The 27,808-nt window shown below is 36.1% G+C and overlaps 5 protein-coding genes across 8 annotated transcripts; 4 read left to right on the top strand and 1 right to left on the bottom strand.

Moving 5' to 3' along the window:
• Nucleotides 1-215: 215 nt before the first annotated feature.
• On the bottom strand, nucleotides 216-10,110 carry LOC123878329 (extensin). Its single transcript, XM_045925546.1, has 4 exons — nucleotides 9,193-10,110; nucleotides 7,411-7,611; nucleotides 6,025-6,225; nucleotides 216-5,274 (listed from the first exon to the last, which is right to left on the bottom strand). Exons 1-4 carry the CDS (start codon nucleotides 9,826-9,828, stop codon nucleotides 4,771-4,773), a joined length of 1,542 nt encoding a protein of 513 aa, XP_045781502.1. The 5' UTR covers nucleotides 9,829-10,110; the 3' UTR covers nucleotides 216-4,770.
• A 527-nt stretch (nucleotides 10,111-10,637) lies between these two features.
• LOC123878420 (probable 26S proteasome non-ATPase regulatory subunit 3) lies at nucleotides 10,638-12,369 on the top strand. The gene has a single exon (XM_045925620.1). It carries the CDS (start codon nucleotides 10,796-10,798, stop codon nucleotides 12,278-12,280), a length of 1,485 nt encoding a protein of 494 aa, XP_045781576.1. The 5' UTR covers nucleotides 10,638-10,795; the 3' UTR covers nucleotides 12,281-12,369.
• A 91-nt stretch (nucleotides 12,370-12,460) lies between these two features.
• LOC123878748 (dynein axonemal assembly factor 6) lies at nucleotides 12,461-14,246 on the top strand. The gene is made up of 3 exons (XM_045926086.1): nucleotides 12,461-12,902; nucleotides 13,250-13,458; nucleotides 13,951-14,246. The coding sequence occupies exons 1-3, from the start codon at nucleotides 12,809-12,811 to the stop codon at nucleotides 14,206-14,208; spliced, it is 561 nt and encodes a 186-aa protein (XP_045782042.1). The 5' UTR covers nucleotides 12,461-12,808; the 3' UTR covers nucleotides 14,209-14,246.
• A 515-nt stretch (nucleotides 14,247-14,761) lies between these two features.
• On the top strand, nucleotides 14,762-16,765 carry LOC123867228 (serotriflin-like). The gene is made up of 5 exons (XM_045909192.1): nucleotides 14,762-14,791; nucleotides 14,908-15,063; nucleotides 15,482-15,627; nucleotides 16,019-16,213; nucleotides 16,537-16,765. Exons 1-5 carry the CDS (start codon nucleotides 14,762-14,764, stop codon nucleotides 16,763-16,765), a joined length of 756 nt encoding a protein of 251 aa, XP_045765148.1.
• Nucleotides 16,766-19,193: 2,428 nt separating this feature from the next.
• LOC123878503 (serotriflin-like) lies at nucleotides 19,194-27,749 on the top strand. 4 transcript variants are annotated; one of them, XM_045925833.1, is made up of 6 exons: nucleotides 19,194-19,343; nucleotides 21,436-21,548; nucleotides 21,861-21,994; nucleotides 22,080-22,225; nucleotides 25,634-25,828; nucleotides 27,417-27,748. In XM_045925833.1, the coding sequence occupies exons 2-6, from the start codon at nucleotides 21,458-21,460 to the stop codon at nucleotides 27,643-27,645; spliced, it is 795 nt and encodes a 264-aa protein (XP_045781789.1). In that variant the 5' UTR covers nucleotides 19,194-19,343; nucleotides 21,436-21,457; the 3' UTR covers nucleotides 27,646-27,748. The 4 variants fall into 4 exon arrangements, with proteins under 4 accessions (XP_045781789.1, XP_045781697.1, XP_045781868.1 ...); XM_045925741.1 differs by having other exon boundaries at nucleotides 19,194-19,469; nucleotides 27,417-27,747; XM_045925912.1 differs by lacking the exon at nucleotides 19,194-19,343 and adding an exon at nucleotides 21,000-21,023 and having other exon boundaries at nucleotides 27,417-27,749.
• The last annotated feature ends 59 nt before the right edge of the window (nucleotides 27,750-27,808 follow it).

Below are 27,808 nucleotides of genomic sequence, written 5' to 3'. Positions count from 1 at the left end.
CAAGACACCTCAGTGTTATGGTTGTATGAAAAATATAATCGCCAATCGTATAAGACCATTATTTTATCAATTCTACCAAAACATAATGAGATACAATTTTTCTTAGATACCATACGCATTTCCTAGTAGGTAGCTGTAATAAATACATTTTTGTACGCATAGGTTAAGGCTTACGACGGTAAAAAAAAGTAATAAGATTATGATATGCAGTTAGTAAAAGTTATTTCAAAAGATGTCTAACTCTAGTGGCACACTCCACTGAACCTACGTAGGTATGGTTTCAAAGATACAAACGTTAAATTACTTTCACTATGTTTAATCTATACTTTAAAACTTGTTTTAAATATCATAATAAAATTGTTAAGATATAAATAACTCAATAATTACGTTAGGTGGACATACAACCTTCATAAGGAGTGATATAAAGTCCTGCCAAAATACCTGCTAAATTTTTTGAGTTTATTCAATTCAGTACGAATATGTACTGATTTTATTCATTCAAAAAAATCTGCCGCCTATCTGTCGGCATTTTTTGTCAATTGCGCGCGCTATTCGTTTTGTGGCGAGTTAGGACGGTTTAATACAAAACACCGACACTTTAATTTTATATCTTTAAATCAAATTTTAAATTTAATAAGAAGGTATTTTGACTGGATTATTTATTTACAGTAACAAACCCTTACAGTTCAGCTTAAAACTGGTAAAATCACTTTTAAGGGTGAAAAATGATTTTCGATTTAATTCTCAAATACTATCACTAATAATTATTATCAATTTATAAAATCATACTACTATGTACATGTTTTATGAATTCTATTTTATAGCGAATAACGGATATACATTTGAGTCGAGGTAGCAATAGTATCGCTACCAGATGATAAAACTAAAACGGGTGATTAATTAATGCAATACATACCTAACACTAGGTCGTATAACCAATCGGTATACCAAGGTGCTGATCACCTTGTAATAAACATTAGCGTTTTCGAATAAGTCGGCTGCAAGACCGCACCCACCTATGCGCGTGACTCATTTGGTTTGATTAAAAAAATATAATTATGCAAAAAAACAATTATACAACCCATCTAATTTGAACTCCTCTCAAAAACTGGGACTTTAAAAAAATGCAAAATTGTGATTTTGTGACAGTGATAATAATAATAATAATAGAAACAATCGAATACAACTATTCACTCAAATATTATTACAAATAAATTTACAAATATAATCAATGTCTAAACATATCGGCTAATTATAATATTATAATATAATAAACGAGAATATTTACAGAATATGATCACACAAGTCGGGCGAAATGTCAACACTCTTACGCAATTGTAATATTATGTACAATGACTTTTTATAACACTATTTTTATTAATTTAAGAGCATTGCCTTTTGTTGAACTTAATTAAAGTAACCCCTTGTTCAGATATTTAATATAGTTTTAGTTTAAAATACACACGTAAGTATGCAGCTATACAATTACGATGATAGTACCATCTATAGAATAATATTTTGTCTGAACAGCATTCGTTTGTAAGAATTTCCAGTATGGACTTACAAGTTTTCTCACTCATGATGCATCTAGATAATTTTTTAAAATCTTGGAAATCACTGGCTACTTTTAGAAATCAGTCTTGGATCAAAGGAAACTTTTATTTAAATTCATCAACATTTAGCCAAATTAAGGCTCACTTGCACAAGACATTTAGACTGATCTTGTTAATTTTTTTTAATGCTATTACTTTTGGCCACCATATTTTATGCTCTAGCCAATAAGTGACAGCATTACAAAATTTTACCAAATCAGTTTAACTGTCTTTGTGCAAGTGGGCTTAAGAGTTTAATTATTGAACTATAAAATAGCTCAGTGCTTATGTTACTAACTGTTTAGTTGGTTTCAGGTAAAAAGAGATCAACGGGGTGATTCGCTGAGTGTTTAACTCTGAATGATAGCCACCAAGCTCATTTGACATTAATTCTACATTTCTGCTTCACTGGGTGATATCAAAACATTTTTTGAAGAAAACCTTCAAAGGATTAAAAATAAATATCAAATGAGCTTGGTCGCTTTCATTCAGTGTTGAACACTGAGTTAGCAAATCACCCCACTGGACGACAGTGGAGAAATGTCTAAAAATTGATACTGTTACGTATCTACGCGCAGAAAACGAAAAGTTTTCAGTAACACGCAGTAAACGCGCCCCTTTTGTCACATGCGTATGTCGTACGAACTTAGCTCATAATATAAAGAGCTCGGGTACAGCCTACAGGCAAGTCGTGAAAGACGTCCATAAAGATACTGACTAATCCACTAGTTCGAGCGATATATTCTAGAACGAGCACATGCACACATGTTCGGTTTATTGTAGCGAAATGTAGCGTGTGTAAGCTCGTTTGCCAAAACGAGCGTAAAGAAATATAGTCTGAAACCACCCTAACCGACAAACTACTCATGCAGACACTTCCGCTGTCGAACGTGGAATTGGTCCTGTCAAATAGATCGACAAAACGCGCACTGCGCAAGTACAGGTGAGCTATTTTTACCTGGGGCCAACTTACACTGATGTAACAAAAGTGACACAGGCTATAGAATCCCAGGGAATACCATAATTCCAGGGTTTATATAACACGCGTGTAAAACCATGCGTGATGCATGCAAGTTTCTTTTCAAGCATGCATGGGACAACAATTATGCAGCTGGATTATTGGGCTTTATTGGATTGGATTATTGGATATATATTAATTAGTTATAGTCAAATATTTAAAATTATTTTAAGATAAAGACTAAAGGGCATAATATATTAGGTAGCGTTTAATATTATAAACAAGAATATGGAGATACTTATTATATACATTTAATGAACTATAGATATTAATTTGTATATTATCTGGCTTTTTTTGAAAAAGGCAAGTTTCCTACAGATTAACAGTCACGAAAACTTATATCTCTAAATACCTAGTATAAAATGAAGCCGAAAACATATTTGTACGTATATTTGTTTATAAATTATTCCTAGTGGATTCCAATGCTGTTTTCATCATCATTTAAAAACATTTTATGAGGAATTTTCATTATTTTAAAACACATTTAGTATACATTACAATAGGTAAGCCCTGCAAAGCTAGGGCAAGTCAACTTGTATTTAAAAATAACTTTCAATAATATGAAAGATGAAGTTCGAAACTAAAACCTGACTCATAATATTAACAAAATGACTTCTCACGCGCCATTTTAACTCTATGGGTCTACTGTCATGTCATGTTTGAGAGCCGCGATGGCTCAACGGTTGAGGAGCGGACTGAATTACGAAAGGTGGGCGGTTCAAATGCCACCCGTTGCACTATTGTCGTACCCACTCCTGGCACAAGCTTTACGCTTAATTGGAGGGGAAAGAGGAGTATTAGTCTAAAAAAATAAGTAAATATAACATTTACATAGTTTTTGTATTGGCAATCTGTTACCTTGGCTACTGAAAAATCATCTCACAGTAAACCAAAAGAAAAATGTATGTAAAGACTTCCGTATTATTAAATATAATAAAAAATATGTGAAATACAGATTTTATTGCAACAAAATCTATAATTGATAACTTTTTATGATTGTGATGTAACGTAAACCAAGTAGGCTTACGGCCGTAGTTCTATCTGTAGATAGATATCTGTTATCTGTCAAAGTTACTTATTATCTAAAAATATAAAGGGAAAAGCTGACTGACTGAATGATCTATCAACGCTCAGCTCAAACTATTGGACGGATCAAGCTGAAATTTGCCATGCAGATAGCTAATATGACATAGACATCCGCTAAGAAATAAATTTTGAAAATTCACCCGCTAAAGGGGGTAAAAATAGGGGTTCGAAATTTATGCAGTCCGCGCGGACGAAGTCGCGGACATAAGCTAGTTTTGTTATAAGACCATACAATTTATGAAAAAGTATAATATTGCTAAGTAACTTATCGACAAGTTACAGATGGATCATTGATTGTTAGTTTTAGCTGTTAGCAATATAAATGCTGTTTTTTTGGTAATGACTGGCATATGTCACAGCTTACAATGCGATTCCCGCGCCACCTTGTACGTTAACAATACTTTGTCAGAAACCTTCACGCAAGTGTCAACAATAACTGTAGAAAATTTCAATTTAATCGGATGAACGATTCGCGAACGCATAGTTAATGTGCGAATGATTATACAAACATTAATTTCATAAATTTTTATACGTATGCTAACGAAAATCGAAACGAGATTATTATATTTTTAACCTATTTCAAATTTATTTCATTTTCCTTATTTAAAAAAGTATTACTTAAATAAAAATTAACTTTTTCTGATGTAATAATAATTATTATTTTATTACATAATTCATTTATCTATTAGAATGTCGGATTATTACTTATCTATAGCTGGACATTTATTATGGAATTCCCTCGATTCTAATATAGTAGCTAATGTTGATGAAGATCTGTTAGTAAATAACCACACTTTCAATTCAACATCTCACGAATTAACAACATTAAGTATAAATAAAATTATTTGTACAAATCAAATGATGCATCACACTATACAATTTTTTTGTACTTGTAATTTATACATTTACTACATTTACATCTTTATATCTAAGACTAAAAAAAAATAAGTTACCGATTTAGCAGATTCGATGAATATTCCAACCGGCGCCCGAGACGGTCGGGCCGCACATGCAAGTTCCGTCAAATCGAAAGTGCAATCAGTGCCAGCGCTCACCTCGCGCGCTCGCCGGGCGCTACTTGTCGTGCGGCGGCGCGTCGGGCGCGAAGTCCAGCTGGTAGCCGCCCGCGCGCGTCATCTCCTCCATGCTGGGCTCCTTGCACTCGTGGCCCGCGTGGCCCGCGCCGCCGCAATTCCAGCACGACAGCTTGGGCGGCGCGTACAGCACGGGCACGTAGGGCGGGTAGGGCGCGGGCGCGGGGTAGGGCGGCGGTTCGCCGTTGGCGAAGGGCGGCGGCGGCCGGTAGGCGGGCGGCGGCGTGGGGTAGGGGTAGGGGCGCGGGTACTGCAGGTAGGGCCCGGGCGGCGCCAGGCCGGGTGGCGCGGCGGGCGCGGCGCGGCGCGGCGGCGCGGGCGTGCCGGGCGGCGACGACGCGGCGCTGGAGCCGCTGTCGGACGACGAGCGCGGCGCGCAGTAGGCGGCGCGCCGCCGCACGCCGTTCAGCTTCTCCAGCGAGCGGTACTGTTGGTGCACGGCGGCGATCTCGCGCAGCCGCTCCTCCCCGATGTTGTGCCGCATCTTCAAGTATTGTAAGCTACGGTCAGTCTTAGGACTTGTACGTGATAGTAATAAGTATATTTATACCCATAGTTTATAAGTAAGCCTCAAGTTTGGGTGCACATTCATTTCGTACTGTAAATATTATACTGCTTCACTAAAACAGCTGTGGTAGAGTGCGAGTAGCGAGAACTATGACAGTTGAAGCACAAAACACTTAATAGAACCTTTGAGGTACAAACGATCACGCCATTTAATATAATAACATAATACATTTAAATAAATAAAATATATTCAGTTCCTCAAGACTAAAATTTAATAAATGCTCCTCTTTCTATTGGGTGAACTCGTATGTCCTCTCTATCTCTTGTGAGGTAACAGTTACGCAGATATCCTCAAGTGGCCGCACACAGTATGCATATCTCTCGGGTCACGTGACGAAGTGAGCCCAGCCTAGTTGAAGTAAGGCAAAGCTCCAGTACATGATGGTGAGTGCATTCAGCTTAAAAAAAAGGACTGGACATACAATCATGGTGCTCATTTTGCAATTGGTTATTCACAAAGAATCAATGATATTATACTTTACAACTTGTTATGTTCATATTACATGGAACATAAATATCTATATTTGTTTTAATTGAAGGTGGCATCGAGGTAGCAACCTAAGCCGTGACCGCGAAGTATCTAAGAGAGGCATTTTCGGCATGTCTTCATCCTTACCTCTGTACACTCTTTACTGAAAAGTACAATCAAAGTAAAATATCTACTGACCTCAGCAACTGCAAGGTTATCAAAGTTGGCAGCTAAATGGGGCATCGATTGATCGGGCGGCGGCAGCGGCGCGAGGGGCGGCGAGCGGTCGCGCGACAGTCGCCGCCGGGCGCGCGGCGACGCGGCGCGACTGTCGCCCGGCGAAGACACCAGCGGCGACGCTGGAGCTGCCACCGGCCCAGCTGCCTGGTAATTTAATACCTGAAAACATAGAAACGAGAAATTACTACAGGCATAACACATAATTGCGTAGGTACCTGCAGTAGTGCAGCGGTGCGGTGGGGTATGATGACGTGACGCAATATCTCGCGGTGATTCGTCAACTATTGACAACTGTCACCCTTGCCACACGGCTACACAACCGCGGAAGGCTACTCAGTGATTATATGCTATACTTCTGCATTAAGCTTACCAAGTTTCAACAGTATAGTTCTTATTAGTTTCCGAAAAAGTGGCTGTGACATACAGACTGACAGACAGACAAAATCTATAAGGGTTCCGTTTTTTCTACGGATTTGGCTACGGAACCCTAAAAAACTATTTTAAAATGTACAGGTAAAGCTCTTTATTAACCAACTTCAAAAAAGGAGGAGGTTCTCAAATCGTCAGGATCTTTTTTTTATGATACCCCATTAATTGGTATAGTAATCTTACTATAAACTAGCTGATGGCCGCAGCTTCGCCCGCGTGGATTGGTCAGATCCCCTGCAGCATCAGGATTGAGGAGTTGGACTCCAAATTTTTTATGAAACAATGTCGCAAAGTTCCTCTATCGATTAAAAAAGAAATGACGCAAATCAGTTCAGAAATCTCGGAGATTTCGGTGTACATAGGTAGAAAAACACAACTCCCTTTTTGAAAGTCGGTTAAAAAAGTAGCCTATGTTACGCCCTGGTCAATCCTCTACTTGCCTGTGAAAGTCCCGTCAAAATCGGTTCAGCCGTTCCAAAGATTAGCCTTTTCAAACAGACATACAGACAGACAGACAGACAGACAGACAGACAAAAATTTTAAAAACGTGTGATTCAGTTACAGTATCGTTCAAATAACCATATGAGCTTAATATGAGGTAGTTATTTCGAAATTACAGACAGACACTCCAATTTCATTTATTAGTATAGATACTTTGAAAGTTGTTCATGACCACATTTTCTAGGTCAATGATCAAAATGAATGAATTCAAGATTATAGGTTGCTTGACAGACACGACAAGACAGACAGACATACGGACTGACAACAATGTGATCCTGTAAGGATTCCCTTTTCCTTTTAATCTCCACCTATCCTGGTTCTATAAACAGCATTGACTTTCTTAATAATTTATCATAATTAAATACATACATACAAATTATATACAATACAATATATCAATCATAAAACACAAACCTCTAGTGGCTGGTTGAGTTGTGATACGATAATGTTGGCAGGCCATGCATGTTGACCATGCAAGTATTCCCCCACGTTGTACTGAGGTATTGGGATCCCGGGCGGAGGGTGAGGCACTTCACTGAGGATAGGCACCATGCCCCCCGCAGTAGTGAGTACTGAAGGGTTACTTAGATCTGGCACTGCATCTGAGCTTGGAGGCTGAAATAGCAGTCATAATACTATTAATAAATTTTGGGCTTGCCTTTACACAAGTTTAAAAATCTATTAAAACTATGCTCCTGATAAAAGCATATTATACAATCAAAGATTATAGTGTGGATTTGATTCTCAGCTTGCTCTAGCAATGCACGGGACTTCAATTACTTTTATTTATGGCATAATCACACTTAATATTATAAAGGTGAAAGTTTGTATGTGTGTGTGTGTGTGTGTGTGTGTGTGTGTGTGTGTGTGTGTGTGTGTGTGTGTGTGTGTGTGTGTGTGTGTGTGTATGTTTGTTACTCCTTCACGCAAAAACTACTGGACGGATTGGGCTGAAATTTAGAATGAAGATAGATTATACCCTGGATTAGCACATAGGCTACTTTTTATCCCGGAAAATCAAAGAGTTCCCACGGGAATTTTAAAAAACCTACATCCACGCGAACGAAGTCGCGGGTATCAGCTAGTATTGTATAATTATCAAATCTTTGAAAAGAGCAACCGCCGAGTTTCTTGCTGGTTCTTCTCGGTAGGAAAGGCATGCTGAACCACTAATAGATGCTTTTCATGATTCTAAGGTACTTGTAATAAAGTGTGATTGAATAAAAATAATTTGAATAATTACATTAACATGCACTATCCCAGGTAAGTGGAGCTAAATTGTAACAGAGTGGTATCTAACAATGGCAGAAAAACAAGGACAGATAAACCACAAGGTCTAATTGGACTATTCTAGCCTTTGCAGGAGGCACAACAAACTCTTTACCAAAAAAATTCAAAACATTAAAGCAGAGTTAAGTAATTTTATTCAATGTATTCCAATATTACATAGTTTATTCAACAATAACAATACAAATAATTAATAATTTCATGATTCTAGGTCAACGGGAAGTACCCTATAGGTTTTCTTGATGGACAGACAGACAAACAACAGTGATCCTATAAGGATTCCATTATTTTTTTTGAGGTATGGAGCCCTAAAAAACTATTAAACAAATATTTATTTATTAAAAAAAACAATCAAGTACAAATTGGACTTGCACACAAGTACAAGATATAACACCATGTAAATTGTTTATTTATTTTTTAATCTTCATGGCAACTATATTAAAAATTTCATCATGGAAGCATATTTTATCACCAAGCATCTAAACATTTTGTCAAATTAAAATGGTTTTCAACAATCTTATTTTAAAGCTCAAGTTTATCCGTATGTCTATAGTCAAAGCTCCAAGCAGAATCCTTGCAGTGTAAAATTTAGTGGTACTGATCGCCTGGCTTTAAATAGTTAATGTTCACTCTATTCTGACATTTCCATACTTGAATTCTATCAATTATATTAACCCTGTTTTTTTCTTATACAGTATCTCCAGTTACTCAAATGTGATTAGTATGAGATTACTATACTGAGACCACATTATATACTACTGTAAATTACATTAATTAATGCTTTGCTTTTTCAATGCGATATCACAATTCACATACATTATAAGTCATAACATTAACAAACAAAGAAATATTGTGGTACATGATTTTATAAGCCATTTATTGAAATATGAACAAGTGCTTGACACTAACCTGTACCACTGGTGCCTTTACAAACACTAAGCCAGGCGGCGGACCCAATCCAGTTAAATTGGGCGGTGGAACTGACATATTGGGGGTGATGCTTGGCTGAGTGTGACATGAGCTCACTGGAGCCACGCTTATGTGCTCTTGCTGCTCCTGATACTGTATCCTCTGATCTTCCATTTTTAACTTTTCTAGTATATCACCGAAATGGGACTTCTGGTCAAACGTAAAGGCTGGATGATGTAACGCCATTGTGTACAATAGAAGAATTTCTTCTAGCAAATCACCATACAAGCCTTTCAACAGGCCGCTCTGTTCTAAACTGACCATAGCATTGTACAATGTGGTGGCACAAGCGAAATTACACGAACGTAACAATGACACATATAAAGCCATTTTCCGCCGCGTTCTTGAGTCTGTGTCTGCTCCTCCGATGTCCGCAGCGAGGTCTGCAGGGTTGTTAGCCCTCAGTTCTGCACCACGCAGCTCCTGGAAGTCCCGTTTACCGAGCTCCTCCAGGTACGTGCCTATAAAGCGTAATTCAAATGGCAAGCACATATTTAACAATGTACACATAGCATCTATGCGTTTATAGCTTTCCAATTCTTTAAACCATGATACCACGTCCTCTTTGCAAACCATTTCCAGAACACATTGAAATTTTATGTAAAGAATTAACCGGTCCCCTGTGGCCGTGGCGCCTCCGTGCCTTATAATTTTTGGCACACACTTTTTGTGTGATGTGATGTTTGTAATCCAAAAATTTTCGAGTGTAACATTAGTAATTAAAACTGTTAGAACTTAGAAGCTTTTTATCACTATTTCGCTAGTAGGTACAGTACAGTATTTGGTTAGGCAACTATACGAGCATTTTGTCTTGTCTATGGACAAAGGGAAGCACTGACACAGACCACGAACTTAGAAAGCAAATTATAGTGTATCTAGATTCTAGACAAAGAAAAGAAAAGAAAAGAAAAAAAGCAAGAGATTTTTTTTTTCCTCTCTCGTCTGGCTTTACAAAGATTAGCCAATGTCAAGTTTGTAGTTATTTGTAACAAGTTAGTTAAACTATACAAGTATGGACCCCGTCTGTGCCGGCGCTCGCCGACATACGCACGGCACCCCCTTAGAGCGCTTTCCAGTTAGTTTTAACAAAAAAAACACTCCAAAAAGGCAGAGCACGCCCGCCAGCTAACACCAACACAGACGAAGTCCAAAACAAGAGATATTCTATTGAATCTTTACGACCCACAGATATACGTTAGTGATTACCATTTTTAACAGATACCTATGATCACAAATAGACCTAAAGTAGATATTTATGCTCATAGAGATATTGCAGTAAACTTATAGTGTTACAATGTTACCCATCTCGACTGTATTTAACTTCTCAACTGTGGGAGTTATAACTTGACATAGTTATATTTCCTGTAGTTATTTTCGAACGAATTTGTAATTACACGGCATTTTTTGAGTCTTGTTTGACAGTACTTGACTGTTCAGAAAATGAATGAATAGCAAATTTTAATTCATTTTCTTGGGATAAACTTTGGGACATAATTTGTAATAGAATTCGTGAATCACAAATCAAATCAAGTTGGAATCAATAATGGCACCCGCTGAAGATGTTGAAATGAAAAATGTTGATAGCCCGGCTGCCGCAAGCGACGTGGAGATGAGTGAAGTGAAAAAAGACGCCGACGTACTTGCTGTCCAGGATTTGAGAGAACATGTTAGACAAATTGATAAAGCAGTTTCTTCGAAAGAGCCGAGATTTGCAATGCGTGTACTCAGGTCCATTCCGAGCACCAGAAAAAAGCTGAACGGTAATGTTCTTCGTGCGATCATTAACCAACTGTTTCCAGTGAACCCAGACAAAGAAGCTTTGATTGCTTTCGTCGAGCAGCCTGCGCCGGATGCAGTCGAGATAGAAGCACCGCGCTCCAGAAGTGCTCTGAAACCACCTGTCCCTGAAGGAGACGCCTATATACATCTTTTAGTACTACTTCGTTTGTTAGATACAAACAAGTTGGAAGAAGCTGTGGAATGTTCTCAACTGTTAATGAACAAGGTGACAGCACAAAATCGGAGAACCTTGGATCTAATAGCTGCAAAGTGTTATTTCTATCACTCTAGGGTCTTTGAACTAACTAATAAACTGGAACTCATTAGAGGTCTCTTGCATGCACGTTTACGTACATCCACTCTTCGGAATGACTATGAGGGCCAGGCAGTATTGATTAATTGCCTTTTGCGTAACTACCTCCACTATGCCTTGTATGATCAAGCTGATAAATTGGTCAGTAAATCAGTCTTCCCAGAGAATGCTAGTAACAATGAATGGGCAAGATTCCTTTATTACCTTGGCAGAATCAAGGCTGCTAGATTAGAATACAGTGATGCCCACAAACACCTGGTGCAGGCTTTGCGTAAAGCACCTCAAACTGCAGCTGTTGGGTTTAGACAGACAGTACAGAAGTTGGCTATTGTTGTTGAGTTATTGTTAGGTGACATACCTGAGCGTGCTATCTTCCGTACAGCTCCACTAAGAAAGTCCCTGGCTCCTTACTTTCAACTCACTCAAGCAGTTAGACTCGGTAATTTGCAAAGATTTGGAGAGGTGTTAGAAAATTTTGGACCCCAGTTCCGGAATGACCATACCTTTACACTGATTCTGCGTCTTCGTCAAAATGTTATAAAGACTGCAATTAGATCAATCGGCATGTCTTATTCCAGGATATCTCCTAAAGATATAGCTAGAAAGTTGGGATTGGATTCAGCTGAAGATGCAGAATTTATTGTAGCTAAAGCTATCCGAGATGGTGTCATTGAGGCTACCCTGGACCCAGAAAAGGGATACATGAGTAACAAGGAGAGTTCAGACCTGTACTGTACAAGGGAACCCCAACTAGCTTTCCACCAGCGCATATCTTTCTGTCTGGAGTTACATAACCAAAGTGTAAAGGCAATGAGATATCCTCCTAAGTCTTACGGGAAGGAATTGGAAAGTGCTGAAGAGAGACGAGAGCGAGAGCAGCAGGACCTGGAGCTTGCTAAGGAAATGGCAGAAGAGGATGATGATGGCTTTCCTTAAATTATTTTATTTTTAACCATACTCATATTTGTGTGTAATATCAATATGTAGTTGTCTGAAATAAATTCTATAAAATTTTAAAAACCATATCCAAAATGTGCCTACCTGTCAATTACTTCAATTCAAAGAGAATAATTAAATAACCTTAATTTAATTTCATTTACATGTCTGTGTTTGGCTCACAGAAATTCATAATAATTACTGATGCTGGCAGTAAACATTGCACATAGAAGTTCAGAAAGAGAATTCTGCTTCGTAGAAGGTTGTTTCTATCACTTACCATACTCACTCTAGTTCACTCTGCTATAGACGCATATGTATACCAGAGTGGGCGAGCCTTATGTTCTTTTGTCATCATAGTATCCTAGCAACCTGTAGTTTATTTAGTTAAATTTTTTTCCTGTGTCACATTGATGCATTGATTTTTAAGTTCCTAAAAGTAAAAACACCCTATCAGGATTTCCAATCTTAAAAAGAATTTAGTAATATCTATTGATTGTACCTACCTAGAATTAAAGTGGTAGCAAAATGGAGTTCACAACCTCACAGATGGAAAAGTTGGTAGATTTGCTCAGACAACCTGAGCCTGAAGTTTTACAAGGAGATGATCTTCCTTCCACTAGTAAGTTTTTTTATTGGTTTCTAAAAGGTACCTACTGTCACGCAACAGTGTAATTCCTATTTATCATAATGTAATGAGGAATATGGAACTTATGAGGTAATCATTGAATGCGTGTATATGAGACCAAGATTTCGCCTCTTCCCGCGTGCGCTCGTGTTATAGACTTGCAGGTACAGTGAGCAAATCGAGGCACGGAGGAAAGGAAAAGGCTAAAGTCTGCCATCCAGCCTAGAACCTACCCACTTGGGATAACTTTATTTATCAACCGCAATCCATTGTTTACCACTTGTTAACTGTTTTCACAAATAGGCCACACGCCCCTCTAAGTGTAATCTATTGCTATGCAGAATATGATATTTCTACGACGAGGGAAAACAAAAGCTCTTTAGACTTTCAAACGAATACAACACCTAAAACGATTGAAGAATATGAACAACAAGAGGCCGAAGAAGCTGAACAAATGGGCAAGGTTGGCTTCGGCGCAGGAGATAGGAAAACTCCGGCTTACACTATGAATTACCTACAGTCCGTCAGTGCGGAGGATGTCTTTCTACAGGTAGGTTTGCGGAGTTTTGGCAAGCTACGTAGGTAGGTGCCTACGTTATGGCGTTAGATGTAGCTAGAGTTAGAGGTTCCGATGTTCCATTTTGGGCAGTTATAAATTGGGTACAGTTACCATCCTATAGGAACTATTACCTACTTATTGAAGCTGTGATAGCCTAATGGTTAAGACGTTGGCCTCCTATTTGGGAAGGTTCGGGGTTCGATCCCGGGCGAAGGCTCTAACTTTTCGAAGTATGTTACGAAGCGCGCATGCACGTAGGTATGTACGTATAGGCACATGTGTGTTAATCAAATAAATGCCTATCACTTACTTTGACGGTGAAGGAAAGCATTCAAAGGTGTGTGAAGTCTGCCAATCCGCACTTAGCCAGCGTGGCAGACTAGCCTAAATCCTTCTAGCAGAAGTGAGATGACCTTTGTTCAGTAGGTAATCTTATGGATACCTAACTACCTACTTAATCATTAAATGGACTCATTTCCATAGATGGGACCGAAAACGCCATCATCAGCTAGCTGTGAAAATCTCGTCGTGAGAGTGAAGATGCCTGGAGATAAAAAGGAGAACGTGGACTTATCCGTCGACATCTCCAGCGTCACGATTAACTCTTCTCGATACCACCTGAGCCTTCCCTTGCCGCACGACATCAACCCTGATACGTCCAGAGCGACCTGGGACCCTGAGGAGGAAACATTGGTTCTCACACTAAAACTGGAAAGAGAATTTGACTTTATTAATTTTTAAACACATTAACAGTCAATAAAGTATGAGAAGTGGGTAAATCCTTATTTTATTGCATACCAATTACTTATCTAAATAGGTAGGTATACCCACTTACTAACGTATAACGTGATGTTTTTAGGGTTCCGTGCCTCAAGAGGAAAAAAGGGAACTTTTATAGGATAACTTCGTTGTCTGTCTGTCTGTCGTGTCTGTCAAGAAAAACCTTAGGGTATCACAACCTAACAAAAATACTAATTCTATGATAACTAGGTACCTATCTAGTTACCTACCTTACCTACCTAGTAATCCTCCGATTAAAAGTTGCAAAATATAAGTAACTAATACGTACCTACCTATTTATACAGCAATCATACAGGCACAATTTTATAGAATTTTATATCGATTCAATTTTATCTGGTATTCATTAACTACCGTGGAATGGGTCATTAGTCAAAGAAAGCAATTAACACATCTGTACTTATCTCAGTATAAAAACGCCACCTACGAACAATCATCACGGAAATATATCCCAATAATTTGTTTCTTAATTATTTTTCAATATCAAACTTCCAAGATGATATCTGGTAGCCCAGTTTTTCGGCTGGTTTTATATTTTATTCTGAATTTAAATATATTGCTATGTGATTGGGTACCCGGGAAAAACGAACGTAAGCATTTAATAATAAAAACCTTTAAAAAAATTCTTGATATTTTTCTTAGCATACTTACCTAAGCCAAATTGCTATTTCAGACCACCATTATGTTTCAGAAGATAGTGTAAGTCCTGTAGATCCCGAAGTAAGGCGTAAAATAGTATTCTATCATAATGATTTTCGGACTAAAGTACAACCAACATCTTCAAACATGTTATTAATGGTATGAAACTATGAATTTATACCTACCTAGGTAGGTCATTTAGAACAAAATTTCATTAAGTCTTTCCTTCTTTCTATTGGTGAAAACTGTATGAAAATCCATTTTATACTTGGCAGTTTCTGAGATTAGCCCGAACAAACACGAACTTAGCGCGCCAACGGGGACTTCAATAATTTATTAATAAGTATGTAGGAAATTATCTAGTTATAACCTATAACAAAATAGTTTTGAGACAGAAATGAAAAAGTTCGCATAATTACTACCGTAAGTTTTTCTTTAGGTAAAGTAACAAATCGGTGACTTTTCTGAGAACAAATAAAACGATAATTTACTAATCGGGGAAGGTTATAAAAACCAAACGTAGATTGTAGTTTCACATAACTAAACCTTCATGGTAAAAATAATTGTTTTATTGCAGACATGGCATTCTGGCGCTGCTAAAAAGGCTCAAGCATACGCAGAAAAGTGTATTTTCTTAAAGCACAATGATCCCAAAGAAAGGTCTGTGCCTGATCTGGACACATGTGGACAAAATATCTTTGTATCATCGGCTAAAAAATCCTGGTAATTATGAAAGAATGTCAAACTAATGTACGTACGTACATCATCGAGTTTAATTGTCATGTGGGACGATAGTATATCTGACGGCCTCATTAAATGATGGACACTGGTACAGGGTTCAAACCTAAAAAATGCTGTAATGTAGGTGTTATATAAAGTATACCTATCTAATAGGTACTAAGTAACATGACCAATGAGGTTGGAAGTTAGTTACTGTAGTCTGTACATCTGACATATACACATCAGTCCTGACTCAGCTTGCTGGGATTTTACGAATATAACCTATCTATGTATATACCTACCACTAATACCTTGTACCTACCTATATTCGGTATCTTTCGCGGGTAGCCTAATGATTATGATGTACCAAAAAAGATATGCTTGTATTTGCCAGGTTCTCTGCCATAAACTCTTGGTACCTTGAGCATCAAAATTTCACGTATGGATCACCAGTTCGCGATTTCGGCGCAGTGGGGCATTACACGCAAATGGTTTGGGCCACGAGTCACAGGGTTGGCTGTGGCGTAGCTCACTGTGATGGAGGACCATGGAGACAATTTTATAACTTCATATGCCATTACTGTCCAGGGTATGTTTATTTTGTATTCGTCTTTTAAGACAGGGTTGCTAGTTTGGCGCGGTCTAGTTGCATTCAGCGCATATCAGCATAAGTAGGTAGGTACTATGCGAAAGGATTTGGGAGTCCACCTTATTAGGCCTACATGGCTGCATATTTTTTTTTGCGCTTAGTCATTTTTAAGCGTAGCCAAAGAATTTGTGAAAAAATTATACCTAATTACTTTATGAGTGTACTAGTTATATGCTTTTACAAAACAATTTCATCAATTTACAATACGATCCCGGTTACAATGTCAAAATAATCTTTAATGCAATAGAAATTTCTTTTTTCAGAGGGAACATCGCCGGTAAGATCGAGTTTCCATACAAAGTAGGAGAGCCATGCGGTGACTGTCCAAACAATTGTGTCAATGGTGGTCTTTGCACAAACAGCTGTCCTGTCGTAGATCTCTATTCAAACTGCGATTACTTGGCCAAAATACCTGGCTATTGTAGCAAAGGGACTTGTAAAGCGTCCTGTGAGTGCGGTAATAAGAAAATATATAAAAATTATCCTTGGTAATACCTACCTACCTAATATTAGTATAATATAATAGAATTTTTCTAAAAGAACTAAATTATTTTAGCATTAAACAACCTCTTTCGTTCTTGTAGTCTATACTAAATACATGGTGTAACTAAAAGGCTATCAAAAAAGAAGACAGGTGATAGTATTTAGGACTGATGATGACTTATAAGATACATCAAAAAATCTGCATTTTACTAAAGTTCGCAATGTATTGCAAATAAAACTTCACGTACAACCCTAAAGGTCAACGAACGTTGCGTAGCTAATTGACGCGGGGTCAATGCCACGTCGTAGGCGGGGCATTGACTCCGAGTTTTGCGCGCCATACATTGCGTGTTTGAAAAATACTAAATCAATAAAACTTCAAGTATAAGGCAAATGATTATTATTATTGGTGATGTATTGTGTTTAGGTAGGTATCTAGTAGAATTATAATAGTACCTAACTAACCTATTAGAAATATAATTTTTTGCTAGCGTTTTAAATTAGACTAGAGCCTCAATAGCTCAACCGGTAAAGGAGTGGACTGAAAACCGAAAGGTCGACGGTTCAAACCCCGCCCGTTGCACTATTGTCGTACCTACTCCTAGCACAAGCCTGACGCTTAGTTGGAGAGGAAAGGGGAATATTAGTCATTTAACATGGCTAATATTCTTTATAAAGAAAGAAAAGACTCCATAGATCTAATTACAATATATGTATTTAAAGATTATAATATTAGAGTACCTACTTACGTCGCACCTAATTCTTATTGCTGAATGTGGCTTCTCTTAGAATAATGATATTTGACATAGCAGACCAGCAATTTAGTTTCACTAGGAAGCTAGCTGACAGGATATCTAGCTTAGATAGGAGACATTAGTATTAAATATATAAAATAAATATAACCTGAACTTAGTGAAACGTCTCTTAATAAAATCTTACCTCCTACTTATGTTGTTAGTTAATAATATTATGGTTGTTAAATACGTACTTATAAAATTCATTTGCTAAAAAGTAGAGCTAACAAAATCATTGTTCCACATCTTCTAACGACTAATCATCCAGCGTCCTAGTTATTAAAAATAATCACTGCCCAAGCAACAAGCGTCGAGGCAGGCGTCAATTTATAGTTAGAAACCAAATACCATATCAATTATTATTAAATTGCATGACTGCCGTGAGATCTACTCGTACCTACATTTAAATGTTTACAATTTGGGTAGGTAGTTTTACCAGGCGATCCATATATTTTAAGTGTTGCTTGGTAGTCAATTTTTCATGATAGAATAAGTAAAATATGGAAAGTTCTAAATAAAAGTAAATTACCAACTGTTATTTACCTGCATTCTAATGATTAAATTATTATTTATTTATTTAGTAGGTGGAACATCTGCAACAGCTGGTAAAACAAATGTATCCGTTGAAACATTTTTGTATTTAGTAATTATTACAAATAATCGTAGTTTATGAAACAGTAATAGGGGTTATTATTAAAACTCAAGTGTGAGTTTAAAAACCAAGCCGTAGATAAGGTTTTTATTAGGTAGTGGGCATCACACGAGTGTGATTATTACACATGTTTTTTCGTTGATTCTCAACATACCTATTACGTTGAGTTGAGTACTACATATCGCAAACGTGTGTATATCTACACTATACATAATATAGGAGTAGGTAGGTAGGTATTTTAGACATGTCAATGATTTATGGTATGCTATATAACTGCTTACAAATTATTTTAATTAGGATATCAGTACAGTAGGTATTAACACCAATCAAAATATTTACTTGAAGTTGATGTATAGACAGACAACTTTTAACAAAAAATACTTCACTAATTTTTTTTAATTCCGTGGGAATGGTTTCCACGGAATTTTAGAAATCTAAATCCACGTATAAAAGCAAACAAAAATTGTTTTTATACAAATCTACCCCGAAGGGGGTAAAATAGGGGATTGAAGTTTTTCATATGGAAACTCCATACGGGAGAACGGGATTCTTTGAAACTTTGCTTATAATCCGCAATATATTCACATAATAATTATAAACGCCAAAGTGTGTATTTGTCTGTTTGTGGCCATCTAACGTGTAAACTAATGAACTGATCTTAAGGAAATTTGACATTTGACTGTAGCTTACTTCCTGAAGCAGGGCATTGGCCGCACGGGAAACCTCAATCTCACGGGAAATCAGCAATTCTACGCAGAACAAGTCGCGGGCAACAGCTAGTACTTAAACAATTTTATACTTACGTAGGTAGGTATTACATTTCCAAACTCGAAATCCTCGGTTCGCGAGTCTGTCTCGCTTTTGTCCTGTTTTTATAATATTAATATGATTTAGACCTACTCTGGTACGTACCTGCCTAGCTTTTTATTCAATAAGTTTTTGCTCTTGCTAAAGACTGTTAAACATAATTTTTATGTGTAGGAGCACTTTGTAACAATCGGTTCGGTACCTACCTACTTCGGTCAGCCGATCACTCAATTTTCATTTATATTTCAATTCCTACACTCGTATGGCGTGGTAGCGAGCTCGCCTCATTTTTAAAGTTTCATTAATTACACAAGAGTACAATAATATTTGCTGTTTATAAACACAACATTATTTTATAAAATCAATATTCTCTAATGGTGAATAAAGTGTTTATAATTACATTTTCTCAAAATCCCCACCGGGATTCTTAAATAATAATAAGGTACCTACTTAATTCGGGGTAAGTGTTAGGTATAATCTTATTTTTATAAAATATTGGCAGGCACACAATTATTAACTAAAGATTTAAAAAAAATACCTATACATACGAATTTGGATACCTAAGGCATACTACGGTATACACAATTTCGTGAAAATTATAAGTAGCTAAGTAGCTTTTCTTCGTCTTTTTGTGCTCTTGTCACTTTTAGTAAACCACCTGTCTACTTTGTTACATAAAAGTGTAATTATATATTTCAATAATAACAATAGCAGGCATGCTTAATATTAAGTTTATGAAAAACTGCGTACCTATGTTTTACTGATAGGTAAGTAACCAATGAATATCAAATTGATTTGTCAACGCTAGTACCTAGGTGTTGCGTTTCGATTATTATTTGTTTTAAACCGTAACGAACAAAATGTAATTGATTACCGTGCATAATTCGTAATAAACTCATGTCTGCAAAATTTAGGAAAAATGTTATTTTTAGTCTCTATCAGTTTTGCTTCAGCTTTACCTACTTGTATACATTAGTTAGCGAAACTATTACATATTTTATTACACGAATGCCCGGCTCTTGTTTGTTAGTTTCTTTATTCCACCATAACTTCTAAATGCCTGATCAGATTTGAATGAAGGTGTTGGGTATCGTTAGAATCTTTATACTTATCATCCCGAGTGAAATATCAATTTTTTTTACATACAAATAAATACCACTACTTCTGCAATTTAGGAATGACGAGAAAGCCTACCTGTAGCTACTTACCTACTTATATGGAACTGTATTTTTGTAAAAAACGTGTTCTTATGCAGGTCAAACAGTGGAATTTCTTTTTCTTTTTTACTTATAACCAAAACGGGTTAACTAGGTAGGTACATCTTAATAATTAATATTCAAAAATATATCTATTTGCTACCTAATTTGACCTAATTAGATATACTGCCAATCTAAGATAAATGATGAATAGGTATGGTTATTAGTCCTCTAGGCCATTCCCATCTTAAATGAGGCTATGCTAATTCTTAAAATTCAGTCCAGCTGTTGATACACTCTTGCTACATAGGTAATGGATGTACCTACTTTTTGACATGAAAAATGCCTAAACTTAGATTCGCTATTTCCACTTCTCTTTTTAGAAAATTTTTAGAAGAGCTTTTACAAAAGCTGAAAGTTTTTATAATGGTAAACTAGGTATGTAAGCCAGATCCCGGTGAAAATGGTCGCTCGCTCGCCCTGTATACTAAAGATAATGATAAAACCTCTACGCGCTGTGACCTGTGTGCCTCGCGCAAGTTTTGGGAGGACATTGCAATCATTCGTTAAAAATATTTCAATAATACCTGCTTTTCTGACGGATGCCTTTTAATAAGGATAGATTTTAGAATGAAGTAGCTATTCTTTGTTACTGACCCCGAAGGCATTAATTTTATTTCTTCCTTGACTTTTTGATATCAGCTATGAATCTGATGTCCTAGTTATTGACACATAAGGTCATTACTCTGTGTAGGAAATACAATAAATAAAAGACCGTGATAAGTTTTCCTTCTTGAAAAGTTTTGCTGGCAATACAAGTAAGTATTACTGGTAAATAGGCACTAAGTATAATCTACTAACATATCATTGTACCTATAGATCTAGGTAGGTACTACACCGTAATACGTATTAGATGAGTGGACAATATTCATTGATACTGTATTTTTTCATTTTATATTTTGAAGAAAACCCCCAGATTTGTAGCCTTAGTATTAAAAAAATATACTAAGTAGTCTAATACTAGTATTATAAAGAGGTAAAGTTTGTAAGTTTGTTTGCGCATATCATTGAATTCGATTGATTTGATACGTTGAATTATATAGCGTGAAGGTTCTTAGTACCATCAACGTAGTATAGGTGGTGCACAAGTAACATTGCAACGCGTACAACTTACAATATGAGTATATGTAATATTATCTCCTTACTTATAAAATATTAATGCTGTTTTAGGTTTGTGCCTACATACCAAACGATGATATCTGGTACCGTTTGTTGGCTGTACTTATTTTGTATCTGCAATGTTATTATGCCATCTCAAAGTGTGACATCCTGGGGAGACAAACGTAAGTCATGATAAAACAAGGTTTTTCCGAGTTTATAAAATTGATCACTCCAGGCTAGCCCGCACCTACCATCTAGACAGCATTATCACTTACCACTTGGTGATATCGCAGTCAAAGGCTACACCTAACTTGTCAAGGAATAAAAAATATTATACGTATGTACGTGAACAAAGTGATGGGCAAAAGTCAATTCAAATAAGTTGTTTTTTTTGACTCTCAAATATTTACTTATCAGTATTAAAATTTACATGCTCTTACTATATCTTATACTATATACATCTTATACTCGATATACATCTTATACTCTTTCAGAACTATTTCCACCAAACCAAATTCCTGAGGATGGTCTTAGTCCTAGACGATCAGTAGTGAGGCGTAAAATCGTGCTATATCACAATTTTTTTCGAACTAAAGTTAGACCTACTTCTTCTAATATGTTATTAATGGTAAGTTACTTTGTCTATGAATTTAGTAATACAAAATGTTTAACGTAAGTACCTATCCTTAAAGTTTTTTTTTTAATGATTTCAGTCATGGCATCCACTCGCAGCTCAAAAGGCGCAAAAATATGCAGAAAAGTGCATTTTCCTGCAGCACAACGACCCCAACGAAAACGCGGTACCTTATCTTGGCAATTGCGGGCAAAATATCTTTGTATCGACGCATAAAACACCTTGGTAAGTACTCGTAGCATAATAATATTTTAATCTTTTTTAGGGTTCTGTATCTCCAGAACTCCAGAGGATCACTTCCGTTGTTTGTCTGTCTGTCTGGTATGTCGTGTTTGTCAAGACAGGTCAAAAGAATCAAAACTAGGGCCTTCGCGTTGACCTAAGATCATAATAAATTGGCCAGGTAGTACCTACTATCACCAAAGGACAAAAAAGGTAAAAATTAAAAAAAAATTAAAAGTCTTATTCCTTGTACAATGGTACCTACGGAACTCTTCGTGTGATCTTTCTCGGGTAGATACATAAGCTGAATAAAGATGATTTCACCAAAAACGATAACTTCATTTTTGGTAAAATAAAATAAAATTAAGCTTTGAAAAGCTTTTCTTCATTTTTTGTGACAATTTAATCAAAATTCCCCGAAATTAACATTCTCATTAGGTACACCTGATTTAACAGTAGGTATCTATTTTCAATGTAAAATTAAAGTGAAAATATTATGTTATGTATAGATATAATAATATTAATATTTCATAGATGTTTTTCTTATATCCGGCTATTATTAACATGAGTTCTCCAGTCTTCCGGATTATATCTACGGTTAGATAATAACCTAACGTTTAATTTGTGTTGGTAGGCATAGCTAACTATGTACTACGCGATAAGTATTTATATTATGTACCTGAAGACGATGCGGTTCAAATTCACAAAAATAAGGAGTTTAACCTTTGATTCTTAAGTTGGTTATTTTCGCATTACAACTCTACAAATATTTCTACGTCGTTATAAAATAATAATTAAATAAGTAAGTAAGTATTATTTATTTATTTTCATAAAAGTTACAAATTAAAAATAAAAACCGGCCAAGTGCGAGTGAGATTCGCGCACTGAGGGTTCCGTTTTCGGGTATTTTTTCCAACATTTTGCACGATAAATCAAAAACTATTATACATAAAAATCTGTTTTAGAATGTACAGGTATAACCCTTTCATATGATACCCCTTTCATATGATGAACTTGGTATAGTTATCTTATTTTGAAAATTGAAACACATTTTAATTTTTTTTAAATGATGTAACCACAAATTCGCAGTTTTCAGATTTTTCCTGTATTTGTGCAATAAGGCCTACCTACCTGCCAAATTTCATGATTCTAAGTTAACGGGAAGTACCCTATAGGTTTTCTTGACAGACACGACGGACGGACGGACAGACAGACATACAACAAAGTGATCCTACAAGGGTTTCGTTTTTCCTTTTGAGGTACGGAACCCTAAAAATATGTAAAAATAAATATCATTGTCTGTAAGTTGCAACCTATGTAGACTGCAATAATTAAGCTCTAAGGTTTTAATGTAAATAAGTCAAGGCTATCAAAAACTAAGATCTCGTGCACAAGATGGAACTATATTTATAGCGAAGGGTACTTGTCCGTGTTTTTTGTTGATAATCGCATGTTTCCTCGTCTGTCAGTTGTGTTCAAGTTCTCACGTCACGATCTTTTAGCCATACTGCGAGGATAATGAGGGATTCGTGTATACCTTATTAAAGATTTCACAGACTGACATGGTAATGATAATTTGCCCTGTGTACCTTAATAGTTTAATTTAAATTGCCTACCTAGTTAATACCTGCCAGTTTAATTGTATGACTTCCTACTTTAAGTCTATTATTTACTAGTTTTTATCCGTCTGGATTATAATTTAATTATTCAAGTTATCAGATAATAATGAATCTCGAGTTAATAATACAACGTAATTATAAATAAGCGTAACGTAAACTCTACACGGTCAACATATTAACTTGTGAAGTATTTAGAAGATACCTACTACTTAAATAAAAAAATTTCAAAAGAAAAATAAAACCGACTTCAAAAACCAAAAACACTAAAAAGTAGAAAATAATTTTTGTTTAGCTACACATGTAATGTACCTAGGTATGAAGTCGAGCGAGCATATTAAAACAAAATTAGAAATCCAAGAGTGAAGCTCGCCCGACTTCATACCTAGGTACATTACATGTGTAGCTAAACAAAAATTATTTTCTACTTTTTAGTGTTTTTGGTTTTTGAAGTCGGTTTTATTTTTCTTTTGAAATTTTTTTATTTCACAATTTTTAGTGGCCCCACTGTACTATAATATGCTATGCCCAGTTAAAACCCTACTGTTTACTAAGCTATTACAGTGATCGCGAGCAATTTGCTCTTATCCATTGAGGAGTTCTGTTCTCCATCTCCGAAGATATTCATCAGATCTTCACCAAATTTATATGGAAAAATTTTCCAAATCGGTCCAGGGGTCTTTGAGTAATCGGGGAACATACATAAAAAATAAAAAAAAATAAAAAAAGATCCCGACGAATTGAGAACCTCCTCCTTTTTTGGAAGTCGGTTAATTATTGTAAAATTCAAACAGAACTATTATGTCTAGATGTGTCTACTTACTAGGAAATAGTTTAGACTGAGAACTTTAACTTATGTTAACCTTCTCCTGTCTATTGGTTGTATAGTTATATAATGCATTGTCTTATTTTAATGAAAAACTGATGACAAAGTAGTTTGTTAACTTGTAATAATTTTCTAATAGTTTGTAACTAGTTGTAGGATCGAAGTCGTACCTAACTATCTTTTACTAGACCGCCCATAACTGTACTTCCATTATGACGACACGACAGACGGACAGATGGACAGACAAATAGATAAGCAGACAGACAGTCAGACAACAAAGTGATCCTACTTATAAGGTTTCCGTTTTTTTCCTTTTAAGGTATACTGAATCCTAAAATACATTCCTGCAATCCAAATTCGTGTATCAATAAAAATTGATGATCACAATAGAATATGCAATTGCATAGGTAGGCATAGTTACGTAAGGTGATATTTTTTTCAATACGCGGCATATCGTTTGTGGTTGATGGTTGATAGATATGGCGTTGAATGCTGCAGGTTGCAAAGCTTCTACGTTACCTTATGATTAATTCATGTTCGCATTGTGGTAATAATTTCCAAGAAATATTACAATGTAAATGGACAAATTTTGTAAGGTATAGGTAGATAGTTATAAACAAAAGCTTCTTTGTTTAGTTTAATTGCGTCATATATTGGAATTTTAACCACACATTTTAACTATTTTTTAAAGAAGTATCGAAAGTACTTATCTGATGTAAGTAAATACATACTGATAAGTAAGAAATAAGGCAGAATATGCATAAAATCGTGTACCTACCTAAAACAACCTTACTACACTCAAAGAACCTCGTCATCAGTGTGAAACTGTCCAGCAATTTCCATTACAAACCCTTATGGTATGACATTGTTCCTACGTCCGTCATTTTAATAATTACCTATGAAAATTTACCTATTTTTAATAACCCTTACCAACAAGAATAAATAATAAAAGATGCTTGTATTTTTCAGGTTCTTTGCCCTAAAGTCATGGTTCCTTGAATATCGGAACTTCACGTATGGATCACCAGTTCGTGACCTGAAGGCGGTGGGCCATTACACGCAAATGGTTTGGGCCACGAGTCACAAGGTTGGCTGTGGCGTGGCCCATTGTGCTGGAGGGCCATGGGGACAGTTTTATAACTACGTGTGTCATTATTGTCCAGGGTATGTATTATTGATGCTGGATTTTAAATAAAAAGGATGAAACTTGCCTTTTAATTTTCGTACGAAAGATTTTCAGAAGTAGGTATATTCGGGGCCATTCAAAATAATGGTTTATGGTGCATTCGTTACAATCACGAACTGTGCAAACTTTTTAAGGAACTCTTTGCTAAAATCGCATTAAAATGTAACAGACGTACAAAAGGTCATTTATTTCTTATTACCTATTTGCTATTCTATATATTGATAAAGTTTATTTTCCGATACAAGAATACAAATCGCCGATATTATATACTAACAAGGATTTATCAGTACTCAAAACATATAGATATTTATTAGACTATATGTTTAGAATTATATATCAATGAATATTAAGTAGAGGTAGCTGTAAAATTGGCCCGAGAGCCCGTAGGTCGGTGAAATATAATAAATTATAATCGATGTAAGATCTTAGATAAAAAAGTTCTTAGATAAAAGCTAAAACTGTGAGGTAGTCGTTCTGAGCAGACAGGCCTAGTTTACCAAAATTAGACATTACATCAGAATTGAGTTACCTCAGATTTTATCTGGTCATCTTGGTCATTATAGACTTTTAAAAAAAACCTGCCATTTCGTTACATACCAACCAACTTACATAAGCTTTTATATATCTGAAACCCAAGGCACGATGGTGCACAGCATACCATCACAAGGGAAATTACTTATATTTTAATGGAGCGTGCATAGTTTTCACGTTTATTTTAACAATGTAGATTGTAGATGTCGAGACTACGTGCAGAGATTATTTCTCATAAAATATAACCTTGTTGGACTTTAGAATAAGTAGGTGCACTGTTCAACATAGTTACAAAAGGTATAATAGGTACATAGGTAAATACAAAGTCTAGATAACGCTTTTTATTCCTGATCCCAAGGTTCAAATATACAATTTAGGAGAAAAGCCAAAAGTTACTAGATTTTAGCAGTATGACTATTGTTCACAGAGCTATTGTTCGAACTTTCAGAGATCTATCTAAAAACCGGACAAGTGCGAGTCAGACTCGGACACGAAGGGTTCTGTAATCCCATCATACAAGAAATAAAGATTTTAATTTTTTTTTGTGACGTACCTAACCACAAATTCACGGTTTTCGGATTTTTGCCTTTACTTGTTCTAGGCATAAGTCAGTAGTGTACAAGATATTCTCGAAATAGTATTTATGATTCTAAAGGAGCGTTTCATTATCAAACTATAGCGACCTGCCCCAGCTTCGCACTGGTGCTTGAAAAAAAAAATAGCCTGTATCATCACTTGGAAAGGATGTAGCTTTCTATTGGTGAAAGAATTTTCAAAATTGGTTTAGTAGTTCCAGAGATTACTTCCTACAAACAAACTTACAAACTGTACGTCTTTATAATATTATTGGTGGTAGGTGGTAGGCGTAGATAACCATTTATAGCTTTAGGTATAATTCTTAGATGAAGGGGACAGGAAATGCATAGCTATTACCTCAGCAAATTTTGCTTCGATCGCAGTTTTGAAATTTCATAAACGCCTGTAAAGTAAGCCTACAAAAAATAATTTGACTTTAACTTATATATATTTTTTCAGGGGCAACTACGACACTATACTTCAGTACCCGTACAAAGCGGGTAAGCAATGCGGCGACTGTCCAAACCACTGCATCTCGGACGCTCTCTGCACAAACTCCTGTCCCGTTAAAGATTTCTATTCAAACTGTGACTCTTTGCTCAAAATGCCCGGATTTTGTAAGCAAGGAACTTGTAACGCGACTTGTGCATGTGGTAATGAGAAAATACATAAGAATCATCCTTGGTAGGATTATAATAATTGTATAGGTAATTTATATTGTTACATAATTAGTAATACTTATTTAGTTTTTAACTGTAAATAAACTTAATTATAGGCTTAACTTTTATTTTTGTAAACGATTCCTATTTACAAACCTGACCTGGCTGGCTGGATAGTTTTAAAGACTATTT

This window comes from Maniola jurtina, chromosome 1 (assembly GCF_905333055.1).
Source record: "Maniola jurtina chromosome 1, ilManJurt1.1, whole genome shotgun sequence".
Classification (NCBI taxonomy): domain Eukaryota; kingdom Metazoa; phylum Arthropoda; class Insecta; order Lepidoptera; family Nymphalidae; genus Maniola; species Maniola jurtina.
This window is presented reverse-complemented; position numbering and strand designations above follow the sequence as displayed.

Excerpts from the sequence above, each read along its gene's own strand:
- LOC123878420 (XM_045925620.1), top strand. The coding sequence starts at position 10,796 with ATGGCACCCGCTGAAGATGTTGAAATGAAAAATGTTGATAGCCCGGCT.
- LOC123878503 (XM_045925912.1), top strand. The coding sequence starts at position 21,458 with ATGATATCTGGTACCGTTTGTTGGCTGTACTTATTTTGTATCTGCAAT. Across the intron at positions 21,549-21,860 it reads GACATCCTGGGGAGACAAAC|AACTATTTCCACCAAACCAA; the intron begins GTAAGTCATGAT and ends ATACTCTTTCAG. Across the intron at positions 22,226-25,633 it reads TCGACGCATAAAACACCTTG|GTTCTTTGCCCTAAAGTCAT; the intron begins GTAAGTACTCGT and ends TGTATTTTTCAG.
- LOC123878329 (XM_045925546.1), bottom strand. The coding sequence starts at position 9,828 with ATGGTTTGCAAAGAGGACGTGGTATCATGGTTTAAAGAATTGGAAAGC. Across the intron at positions 7,612-9,192 it reads TAAAGGCACCAGTGGTACAG|CCTCCAAGCTCAGATGCAGT; the intron begins GTTAGTGTCAAG and ends CTGCTATTTCAG. Across the intron at positions 6,226-7,410 it reads AACTCAACCAGCCACTAGAG|GTATTAAATTACCAGGCAGC; the intron begins GTTTGTGTTTTA and ends CTATGTTTTCAG.
- LOC123878748 (XM_045926086.1), top strand. The coding sequence starts at position 12,809 with ATGGAGTTCACAACCTCACAGATGGAAAAGTTGGTAGATTTGCTCAGA. Across the intron at positions 12,903-13,249 it reads AGATGATCTTCCTTCCACTA|AATATGATATTTCTACGACG; the intron begins GTAAGTTTTTTT and ends ATTGCTATGCAG. Across the intron at positions 13,459-13,950 it reads CGGAGGATGTCTTTCTACAG|ATGGGACCGAAAACGCCATC; the intron begins GTAGGTTTGCGG and ends TCATTTCCATAG.
- LOC123867228 (XM_045909192.1), top strand. The coding sequence starts at position 14,762 with ATGATATCTGGTAGCCCAGTTTTTCGGCTG. Across the intron at positions 14,792-14,907 it reads GTAGCCCAGTTTTTCGGCTG|CATACTTACCTAAGCCAAAT; the intron begins GTTTTATATTTT and ends TATTTTTCTTAG. Across the intron at positions 15,064-15,481 it reads CTTCAAACATGTTATTAATG|ACATGGCATTCTGGCGCTGC; the intron begins GTATGAAACTAT and ends GTTTTATTGCAG.